General features: G+C 38.5%; 1 protein-coding gene and 1 pseudogene across 1 annotated transcript; one reads left to right on the top strand and one right to left on the bottom strand.

The window, feature by feature from the left end:
• mief2 (mitochondrial elongation factor 2) lies at positions 1-11,345 on the bottom strand. The gene is made up of 8 exons (XM_020930769.2): positions 11,193-11,345; positions 8,801-8,958; positions 7,753-7,918; positions 6,615-6,712; positions 5,266-5,442; positions 3,540-3,703; positions 3,306-3,458; positions 1-1,730 (listed from the first exon to the last, which is right to left on the bottom strand). The coding sequence occupies exons 2-8, from the start codon at positions 8,936-8,938 to the stop codon at positions 1,220-1,222; spliced, it is 1,407 nt and encodes a 468-aa protein (XP_020786428.1). The 5' UTR covers positions 8,939-8,958; positions 11,193-11,345; the 3' UTR covers positions 1-1,219.
• Positions 6,916-7,033, top strand: LOC129408210 (5S ribosomal RNA; annotated as a pseudogene).
• Positions 11,346-11,822: the final 477 nt, after the last annotated feature.

Below are 11,822 nucleotides of genomic sequence, written 5' to 3'. Positions count from 1 at the left end.
CAGTATTTAAAGTTTATTGCAATTTCCCGTTCAAATCAAAAATGTTCTCTGCAAAACTTCTACTTTCACAAGACAAATTTTAAAAAGCAAAAATACTAGGTGGAGGTTAAACAAAAATCTAAATAAAAAAAAATATATAGTTCTTTGCACATAAAGAAATGAGAGAACCAAGTATGAGTAGTGCAAAGCTTAAAAATAAGGCATAGTTACATTATCTTCAGAAGCAATGATCATCTTTAGCACTATGGTTCCAGATACTAAAACGTATGAAATTCACAACTTCTGACGCAAAGTTGAATGAGGTCTTGAAAAGTCCATTGATTTTGGCAAACTGGATTTACTGAGAAAATAGCTTTTTGTCTTCACTGTAGAGTAAAGACTTCGGTTTCTTTCACTGAAAGAAGGGAGCAGCAAGCAGCAGAAAATACTGTTAGACCAGGCAAAGAGGACACTGAAGTAGGACTGCACAATACTGTCAAATTAATTATACCAGAAAGGAGCAGAAAACAATGAAAAAGTCTGGACCACTAATTCACTGATACATAATAGCCTTACGTTAAGTGGCTTACTCAGATTTCTGAACTCTCCCAATTTGGTTTCCTATAGTCAAATTATGTAAGCACCATTCGTGTATATAATACCTTTTCCCAATCGTATTAATCAACACTGGTGCAAAACTGATCATACTGAATATGTTGTTTTGAAGATATCTTACATTTAATATCAAGTATAGTGTTACAATTATAAAACATGATTCAAAATGAAAATGTCTGATACTTAAACAGCAATTTATGAATTTAAAAGATTTATGTTTCAGTACACTTCTGATGCACTGACATGAAATTGTTCTATTGTTATTGGGAAACCCCCCCCCCAAAAAAAAAAAAAAAAACATTATATTTGTCTCAATATCGTTGCAGTGATGAAGAAGAGGTCAGGGGTAAGAGGCAACCTGCGTCACACCTCTTAGAATATATAAGAGAATATGCTGACATTTATGATTTAATATATTATTAAAACCATAGTTTAAATGTTTATAACCAATAAAAAATAAAATAAAACAATAAAACTGCCCCACATTCCCACATATAATTAACTCTGATCTGAATTTCTATAAATTAGCAAAATGAAAAAATTTAATGGTTTGAGTTTTGACATTTATTCGACTTTAGTGTTGATAATATTGTGCAGCCCTAAATGACAAATGACTCCATCTAAATTACATGAGCAGAATCTCGGGCTCTGACACGGCACAGTAGAGCATAAAGCCCATCTGGTCCACCTGATCCTCCGACAGCCCATTTAACAGATTGACCGCTGGTTTGAAATAACTGTGTAATGCCCCTTGCTCCAGGTAGCCAATCAGCTCGGTGATACACTGCTGAAACCGCGCCTCCAGACTGCTTTCTGCCCAATCGCTCTCACTGTCGCTGAGGTGGAGGATGAGATTGGCCAATGGGGCGGCCTCGAGGGGGCGAAGGGCGGGGTTTAGTCTGCATATAGACTTGAGGATTTTGAGTAAGAGTCTGCGACAGCCATCGTCCGCCGTGTCGAGCTGGGCCAGCCTCTGAGTCTCCCACGGGTACAGGGACAGGTGCCAGGCGTTACCCCAAGGAGAGGTGAGCTCCGGCTGGGCAGTCAGGGCCACGTCGCCCTCCCTCAGCACCGGCAGCATGGTGATGATGAGGCTTGAGTCCATGTTGGCATCGCCTCCTGTGGCACTTGAAACCCTGAGAATAAAAAGTGACAGTTTGGTGTCATGGTGTGTGTTCAGTGAATGAATGAATGTGAGATGATTAAATGTACAGCAAGCACTAAACAAAACTGCCTTTTTCTTTCAAATGTGTTTTTTGAAGTTTTGAAAGGACAATATACATCAAGTTAGATAAAAAAAAACAAAAAAACAGCTAGTTTCCATCCGCTGTGCTAACTTGGCCCATGTCAGATTGATATGTGTAGCACTCTGAATCTTGGATGGTTCTCACTGAAAGCGTTCAGAAACAATGTGGAGCAAATCCAATCTGAAAAATCAAACTGTTGTGACATCCAGCTGAGAGAAAAGCACAGACCTGCAAAGCACAGATCTTCCCTGTCCACAAATGCACAAAGCTCTTACTTTCTGCACGTTTTCACAAACTAAATAGTCCGTGTTGACGCAAAAATGGAAAAAGCACATCGGTGTCACCATGTTTGTTTTGTTTCTTGAGCGCTTGACCTATGACTTCCACACAAACCTTGTGATTGGTGCAATTATTATATATTTCAGTGGGCACATGCCAAGATGGAATCTCGTGAGTTTGTGAACTCAAATATCGTGAAAATCCATCATGCTGTGCAAGGTTACAGCTGTCCCTGACAAAAATAAATGATACAATGCAATTACATTCAGTCAGTAATTCACACTGTCCACTCTCTGACCGTTCATTTGGTTCAATGATGCTCAGAATTTGTATTCAGTGAAAAAAAGAACAGAGCTTTCTCAGGCTATTTTATGTTAGAATATAGCCAGTCTACTCTTAAAATAGACTGTAGGGGAGTTACTCTATCAGACTTTTTTGATGATGATTTGATGATTTCTTTTCTTTTCCTCCTGAGTCTGTCTCTCCCTTCACTGTGTTCAAAGAGGCTCCTGTGTCGGTGCTGCTCTGCCTCGTCTCCAGCAGCAGCAGAGACAGACAGAAGCTCCTCCCACACTGCCCTGCTCTTTTTACACACACTGCACTCTCCCAACACTTTTCTAAACACTAATACTATGTTATATTACATAGCAATGTCTCAGCAGACCGTTTTCTGAGTAAAACTCATGAGTTAGAGTCTGAGAATAAGATTGCATATATAGCGAGTTTGATTAAAGCTGATGTAAAGCCAAAAGCAATTCTGAAGTATTTAAAAGTTAATATATTTGTCATTCTTGGGTCTATCAACATAATAAAAAAGTGACTGAAGGATAAAATTCAACTCTGTTATAATATTTCAGCTGTAAGTCCCTATGGAGCTGTTATCTTGTTGCATTTGAGAAGGACAACTGACTAACTGTTTTCCTTTTGAACCAAAAAAAATGGGGGGACACACATGTATCGAATCATGACACTAGTGTCAAACAATTCAATATTATATAATATTGTCGCAACCCTAGAACTTACCATTATGCAGTTGTTTATTTTTAGAAAATAAAAGTTAACATGAATACATTTGGGACAAACCAGATTGATTTTTACACCTGTGTTGATAATATTTCATTTACTTGACAAATCTTTAACTGCTACTAAAGACTGAGCATCATGACAGAATAGGAATCCACTCACTGAATCCCCAGCCTGAAATCGGGTCCTCCCAGCACAGGTCTGACCACACAGTCCATGGTGCTGCTGATGGTGGGCCAGTTCATCGTCTCCATCACAGACTTACTGAACATGCTCACCACGGCCTCTGAAGACAGGTAACCACCCACCAGATGCCTACAGAGGACCAGACCTTTATCAGACGAGTTCACCAGAAAACATGATCAGGTCTTCAGAACGCTGTTAGTGTCCTTTTACCTGTCCCAGTAGCTCCGTCCTCTGGGGAAATACTCCAGGTTAACCCTCCGGACCATCCAGTGCAGAGGGTGTGTGAGCAGGGTCTCCTCCCCAGGAACCAGACGCCACAGGGACGACTCTAACTGGAGAGGCACCAGGAGACAGGCGTGGTCTGCACTCACCACCTACAAGGATATCAGACAATACTCAGAGTGACATCTCATCCTTGGGTTTCAGAATGATGAGAAATTAGAATGGTTGCCAGAGCAATTAATCATTTAAAATATGTTGCATATAACAGAAAGCTGATACCCATGAATATAGAACAACAGAACAGTGGAACTTAAAGGTGCACTGAGCAACGTTTTGGTGAAGCGTTGTTATGTTTTTGCTTTTCAAGTTGGTTAATGCTAAGTCAAAAATTTGTCTTTATGGAGGTCACCAGGGCAAGTTCCAGGTCAGATCAATGGAGAGACTAGCCTGCTCATTATAAGAAAGTTTTTTTCCTGGTCTACCAGGTTACCAGGTTTTGTATTCACTCTGTGTATCTATGTGTGTGTCTGTGTGTCTGTCCACCCGCGATAATTCCGCCATTTATGAACCGAATGTCACCAGTCAAGCCCCCGTGCCAATGCCGCAAAACAAATTATTAGAAAAAAATTATTATCTATTTACACTTCTATGCACTTGTATAGTAAAATATTAATAGTTTTCGAGATCATCAGTAATTAGAACAGTTCCTTTCTCTTTCAGTGTAGCCGTTAAAATTCCAATTGGAACAAAAATAATTTCCATTTCTTCTTTTTCTGGTGATACAAAACACACTGATCTACAGTCACACAACTAACATACACACAACTCATGAAAAATTTAATTTTCGTTACACGCTAGTAAACGCAGACATTCTCATGTGTGACCAATATCACACAAATGTTCATGGGCCTGTACAAATACACACATTACGTTGTGGATATAATGATCATGTAATATGGGCTGGGCTCCTCATAAACTGGCTTCTGTGGTGATGAACTGGCCCCACGATGCCTCATGGAGGACTAGGTTGCTATCTCTGATTGCGCTTGTTTTCCAATGTTTTCACTTAATGAAGTTATATTGTACATGTGTACACTAATATATAATCTACAACACCCGAGGATCATTATGTTATAATTTGCACATTTTAAACCGTAATATTCATCTAAAACGACTTAATAAAATCTGTTGACAGTAAGAAGACTGCAGTGCCCAATGGGAGATGACATGGCAGTAAACGTCATCACAACAAACAGCCGTGAAGTTGTCGGTACATCCTATGTATAGCTGCAGATCATGCTAGTGAAAGGTGAATTTTTTAATCATTTGTACCAAAATGACTATGCAAAGTTGCCGAATCCTACGCGTATCACTGATTAAGAAAATAAAATTGGGTAACAAAGTTAGTACAGGGCAGTGCCCGTGAAAACAGGAGTTGATTGACTATAGCATCTGGAAATAGCAGAAGATTGCTCAAACATGCACAAATCACTTCAAATAATCGCAGAAGCTAAATGAGAAGGGGAAACAACTAACGGATCTGAACAGTGGAAGATTTTGGATAATAGACAACTGTAATAGAACTGACATACAAATTCAGTGCTATGATATGGAACCGACCAGCCTAAGAAACAACATATCTACAGAGACAAGAACACAGGTGACCGCAACCAGAAAAGTCACATTTAAATAGTGGACATGATGCCGTCTGTACCTGCAGGTCATCCAGGAGTGACCCACCCAGGTTCATCTCTCCAAGGGGCATGTCCGGGTGTCTGCTGTGGAGGAAGCCCTGGATCTCAGTGCAGATGTCCAGAGCCAGAGCTTCTGCTCTCTGCACCTCCTGTGGGCTGAGAGCGGCCCGGCTGCGGTAGAACTGCTGCAGGCGCTCCTAAAAAAATGAAGTCTTGATTAGGTCACAGTAATAACTACATCGACTTATCATTTCATATATGCCAAATAGATCCATCATTTTTGGTCTCAATATTTATCGGGGGGACTTAAAAGATATTTTTCTGTCACTTGCTTGTTTCTATGGATATGTCATTACTCTGCCTGGAATGTGCCACAATATGACATTAAAACAGCTCTACCTTATATTTACTCAATTACAGGTGATTTTATAGCTCAAAACTATCTAAAAAAACAGACATTCTGACTGTGAGTGGGGTCGCCTCTCCACAGATCAGACCTGTAACTTGGTCTGGTTTGGTCTCCATGAAGATAGAAAGGTTTAATGTCATACTGTAAAATATTCCAGACAAAGCAATAACATCTCCACAGAGAAAAGCATTTGACAGACCCTCCATCAGAAAAGTTACACAATGCACCTTTAAGGGTCTAATGATCAACTTCTATGGCTCATTATAGACACAAACTCACGACTTAAAGAGTTTCATTCATATTTTCATACATTACATGTGTTTTTAAGAATTTTATACATTTAGAATAGTTCTGGGGGGATAATTGTACTTAGGGTTATTGAAGAATTTGTTGCATAAATTAATTCATGAAAAACAGAACTAGCTATTTCTTCATTTTCCTGCACATTATAATTAGATGCAGATGCAATACACAGTGGTCTAATTTTGACCACTGTGATATTGGGGGAAGAAACATTTCACTTTATTACATGGAAAAAAAAATACAACCCCAACAATAATTTGTCAATATAATGGAAATCCATGAGAAATGTGCAAAAACATGCCTGGCTGATGTTTAAGTGCCGCACAAAACTTGGATGGACTGCAAATTTATCACAAAACTTTTGAAATATTTTTTACACTGCAAGTTTGATTCATCGTTTATTTATTTTTGTTCTTAACTTGTCCTTTTTAACGGTTTGTTCAAATATAGGCAATATACTCAGTCATATAGTTTTGCATGCTTTGCCAAAACCGCAAATGTGATGCAGATTTTCTGATAAATCTCACACTCGAAACTGCATGGTTATTGTTTCTGAACCGTTTCAGATTTGCAGCCAGACTACAGAATAGAAATATACAAGATTTCTGATTTCCCAATGACACATTTCATAATACTCCAAATATTATTTTATGGTACCTGCAGAGTGAGCACACACAGCTGCAGCCTCTTGGACTTGGGTTCGGCTCCTTCCTGTCCCTCCAGGCTGGAGATTAGAGACTGCTGGCACAAGTCCGCTGGAGAAGGAACACATTGTGATCAAAGAAAATATTAAGCTCCAGTGTAGCTGAAAATCTATGATCAAATTGACATAATCGTACAATGGTTATGTTTACATGGCCACCAAAAATCTGGTCATTATCTGAATTCTGGGGTTCTCATTTCAAGGTCCTCTATTCTCTATATACTCTTGTGAGCTTTAAGCCATGGTATAATGTTGTGCCGTGGCCATACCAGCTTGTAAAACCCTGATCCTGTCAGATCTCAGAAGCTAAGTAGGGCCGGGCCTGGTTAGTACTTGGATGGGAGACCAGTGGGAATTCCAGGTGCCACAGGGGGGCGCCAGTGGCAAACACTGCAGTTGTGTCCTTAGGCAAGACACTTCACCCACATTGTCTAGTATGAAAGTGGTGTGTGTGATGTGGTGATGGAGGTGGTCAGAGGGACTGATGGCGCCAATTGGCATGGCAGCCGCGCTTCTGTCAGTCTGCCCCAGGGCAGCTGTGGCTACAATAGTAGTTTACCATCACCAGGTATAGAGTGAATGGATAATGCTGAATAATGCTCTGTAAAGCGTCTTTGTAACATATATCTGTGAAAAGCGTTATATAAATAAAGACTTACTTGTTTATAATGAGTTGTGTTTTGTTTCATTCACACGTTTGAGTAATACTTTCTTATTAATCTGTCTACAAATGCTTTAAATTTAACAGCTTCATTTTTATATTAAATACAATAGAGATTGGCAATTGCAGGTTTGAAATCATCCAAATTATTCTAGTGAAGGTGTATGGAGTTTATAAACACAGTGAAGCACTTCCTGTATTAGCACATGATATCACAAGGTGGAAAACTGGGTTTACTTTTTGAAAGAATAAATTGTATGGAAATCAGTCCCGAGTATTGAGCCTCTTCCTTGATACCAAAATCTAAGCAGTTACTATTTTGATCTCAATCATTTTTAAGTATATTATTTTCAGCGTAGATTCCACCTTTTGACTGTAGAAACTCCATACAACAGGAAAAGCAAAAAAAAAAAAAAAAAGCAAAAGTTTACCTTTCTGTTGTTTGGTTGCCGTGGAGACCTCCTGGAGCACCACGCCCTCTAAGCCTCTTCTAAGCAGAGTGGGAGAGGCAGACACTCGGCTGATCTCCTCCCAGCTCTCAGCCATCTTCTGCTCCACCTTCTCCTCCTCGGCAGCCCGGCCCGCACGCTCGATTAGCTGCACACAAACGGCAACAATAATGTACTGTCAAAGTTTACCACTGACTGTAATGACAAATACTGACAGAACTGGAGTGGTAATGCACAGTTGGCTGATGCAGATACTGACTGTTTAGAATGCAGAGCTACCGATGGCCAATGAGCTCTGCCAATATTTCTGAGCCGATATGATGTACCGATTTTGATTATTTTGCTCAACTTCTGTAATTTAAATTTACCACAAACTCACCCACAGCCCTTTTTTTACCACAAACGTATGGGAGAGCTGTGTTGTCATGTTTTGACCAGTTATCTTTTTGCACTAATGTGTTCAAATAAAGTTGTATGTATATTTTTTAGGCAGCAGGTCAGCCCAAACTAAATATTGGCCTATGCTGGAGTTTTAAGACCAACAGCTGGTATGCTGAAAAGTGCAACTATCGGTCCGACATCCCGGCCAACTGGTCTGTCTCTATTTGGAATGTCCAGCTGATTACTGTTTTTCCTAATACATAACATCTATTTTGGGCAATAGTTTATTATATAATTTTAGCACAGTCATATCAGAAGATTTTACAGTTGATTGGGGATCCCTATTAACACAATCAGGCGGTCACTATTAACAAATAAATAAATAAATAAAAATGTACATCGTTTTATTTACATCCAATAAAAATTGTGCCAAAGTAAGAACATACTCTTACACAGACAGGATGGACACATGGCTAAATTAGGATTAAGTTAGGAATAAAACATAGTCAACAGGAATTATGTTTTCAAACTGGTAAAAGGTAAATGATGATTTAGCACTTCACTGTCACTGTCAGTCATGAAAGACTAAAGTAAGTCTGAGAGAGTTCAATGCATTACTACTCAAACCATTGTCCAAAACACTACTGACCCGTTTTACTGCCAGTGTGGCGATCCCCAAGATGGCCGCCCCTCCAACGCCCAGGACCAGCCGAGCGTTGGAGAGCAGAAAGTTTATGACCACGGCGATCCCATCCTCCCCTCTGCGCCGCGTGCTCTGGAAGTCCATCGCCTCCCTCTGCGCTTACCCTGCACGGACAGAGACAAGACAAACACTATTTAAGAACTCACACATTTGTTTTATAAAGATAGATAAGACACAAAATTCTAGGTGTATAGTCAGAAAAATGTTATATTTCTTACAGGTAACAGCAACAGTGTTCATGTTTTGGAGTTATGGTTTGAATTTTGAAGATTTTTTTTATTGTGCAAACCAGAATTCCCAAGAAACCCACCTAGACACGAGGAGAAAACACAAAACTCCACACAGATTTTTTTCATTTCAAACTAATCTCCCATTTGATGTTGTAATGTCAATACCGAAAATGTGTTGTTGATAATATATCTTTTAAAATGCCATGTTTCTAATCACACACCATCAACTGTAAGTAAGAATCGTTGTATGGGCTAAAAGTATCTTATTTCTACGTCTACCCTCATGCTCATAGAGAAAGTGGTTAGGTTTTTGGGTCTATCTTGCAATCAAGCATAACGGTGGAAACTCTAGGGCAGATAGTAAGCCAGCTACACCACAATAACATATCACTTTTTCCACAGGCCATTTATAACCAGACTGCATGTGAAAACACTGACTATTCGCTAAGTATAACTAATATAAAACTGAATCCAAGTAAACACAACTCAACACTTAATAAAGATGCACGGTGTGATTTTTTTTTTTTTTTTAGTGGTAGTTACAGCACCTGCCCAGTTCCATGAAGATGTTATTGCTTTTCATGTTCCACAATACGGCATTATGGCAACTGTTCTGTCATGCATTTATTCAATTATAGATGTTTTGATTGCCCAGAAATACCCTGAAAACCATATACGCTTTTTTTTGTCATTGGTGTTTCTTTTCCACAGCTCTCACTGTAACTTTGCCTGGAAGAGATACACTTAATGCCATACTGTGGAACATCCTAGACCAGGGGTGTCAAACTCAAATTCACAGAGGGTCGAAATTAAAGACTGGGACTAAGTCGTGGGCCAAACTAAATATTTATTCATCTGCATGTTTTCTCTTCTTTCGAAATAATGTTAAACCTTTTCTTATTAAATTCAATGTTTAATAATTGATTTGCTTAACCACTGACTCCAGAACAAGTAAAATATAAAATAATAACAACATTTTAAATAAATAATGTCTCTATCTATAGCCTACCAGTAGCCGGCGGGCAGCTCTAATACATATTTGATATGATCTCGTGGGCCAAATATAATTATATCATGGGCCAAATTTGGCTCCAGGGGCTTGAGTTTGACATGTCTGTCCTAGACAATGAAATATATTTTTATTTTGAAAGTGTGAAAGGTTAAGACTACTCATTTCACTAAAAGATGGGTTAATATGATTATATTTAGATTTTACTACAAATCTCACCTAAATTTAGCTATTTATTTGATAGTATTTTATTATATTTTATCATATTTAATAGATTCATTTACCATAGAGTTATAAATGTACTTCCTGGTTGGACATGGGCATTTATGTCTTTATATATTTGTGTATTTATTTTTGGTGAAGTTATAATGAGACTTCCTGGTTGGGCATGGGCATTTATGTATTTATAAATTGATGTATTTATTTTTGGTGAAGTTCTAATTTTACTTCCTGGTCATGGGCATCAGATAAAAATTAGCACGGTAAATTATAAGGCATTTATTTTGTTATCTTAGTGCTTCATCTGTCAGAAAAACATGTCCTTTGCGTCCTTACAATTTTGGATGGATACATTATAATTACAAACAAAACCTGTCATATGCACTTCAAACGTTTCCCAATAGTCTACTTTAGATTTTTTAGCTTGATCACTTCCATTCATCTGGCCTCTCTAGCTGTCATCGGAGATCTGGACCTTCCCAAAGGCGCACAGACCCAGAATGCTCTATAAATAGTCCGTGCATGGGCCCTTCTGGCATGGGTTAACACACGGCAACCTTGCTTCACACGTATGTCACGTATCACACGGGAATCCAACCCCCAACCCGTGCGTAAAAGTCGCTCTCCAAAACAATAGTTCAGATTTGTTCATTTTAATTTTACATTCACTTTCACTGTGATCGCTATGGAGTAAAGCCATAACTAACATGCACTTTCAAATATGTAAACTGGTTTTAAATGAATCAACTTGAAGCCATTTAAAAGCAAAGTAACACGCCTGCAAACTTGTTTAGACCTGTTCCTGATGCTAATCGCGCTAGCACGTCACAAACTCACTCGCGTAAAACTACCAAAATCTTCAACAAAACGCGATCCTTACCACAAAAATGAAAGTATAACGCCGTATAATCGTAAATCATCAGCGTTAATTCGAAGCCAGACAAATAGATCTTCAGAAAACACGTAAAAAGTAGCAAAAGTCCATTGTTGTGGTGTCTGACGTAGGCGCAAGCTAACAGCTGCTCGGCTTCTACTGCTGTGCGGTGGAGGAGGGAGCCAGCCACAGCGCCACCGTGTGTTCAAGGTCAATGGGTTTATACAAAGTGGTCAAATTATTTGTGTTTATTATATTTATTTATTCATATTTTAGTCTCTTTTTTTCTCTCTGCTACTACAGTTTTGATTGTAAACATAGGCTGCCTCACTTTTTTTAATACTACTACTACTACTACTACTACTACTACTAATACTAATAATAATAAATAATAATAATAATAATAATAATGATTACTATTATATATTGCACTTTACATAAAATAATTTCAAAGTGCTACAGGCTCTACATAACTTACGGTACTGAGATTTGGGGCAATACATATAAGACTAATACAAATCCAGTCTTTACCTTGAAAAAAAGGCAATAAGAGCAATCACATTATCAGCTTATAACGAATCAACCAATACATTATTTATAAACCTTCAAACTCTAAAATGTTATGATTTAGTCGAC

This window comes from Boleophthalmus pectinirostris, unplaced genomic scaffold, assembly GCF_026225935.1.
Source record: "Boleophthalmus pectinirostris isolate CB_2022bp ecotype Guang Dong unplaced genomic scaffold, ASM2622593v1 HiC_scaffold_15, whole genome shotgun sequence".
In the NCBI taxonomy this organism is placed as follows: Eukaryota; Metazoa; Chordata; class Actinopteri; order Gobiiformes; family Gobiidae; genus Boleophthalmus; species Boleophthalmus pectinirostris.
Note: the sequence above shows the minus strand (reverse complement) of the source record. Positions and strands in the feature narration are given on the sequence as shown.

What these genes read in the sequence shown, in the direction of transcription:
- mief2 (XM_020930769.2), bottom strand. Translation starts at nt 8,938, where the DNA reads ATGGACTTCCAGAGCACGCGGCGCAGAGGGGAGGATGGGATCGCCGTG. An exon ending in CCACACTGGCAGTAAAACGG is followed by an intron (nt 7,919 to 8,800) that starts GTCAGTAGTGTT and finishes GTTTGTGTGCAG; the next exon opens with CTAATCGAGCGTGCGGGCCG. An exon ending in GGCAACCAAACAACAGAAAG is followed by an intron (nt 6,713 to 7,752) that starts GTAAACTTTTGC and finishes TTCCTTCTCCAG; the next exon opens with CGGACTTGTGCCAGCAGTCT.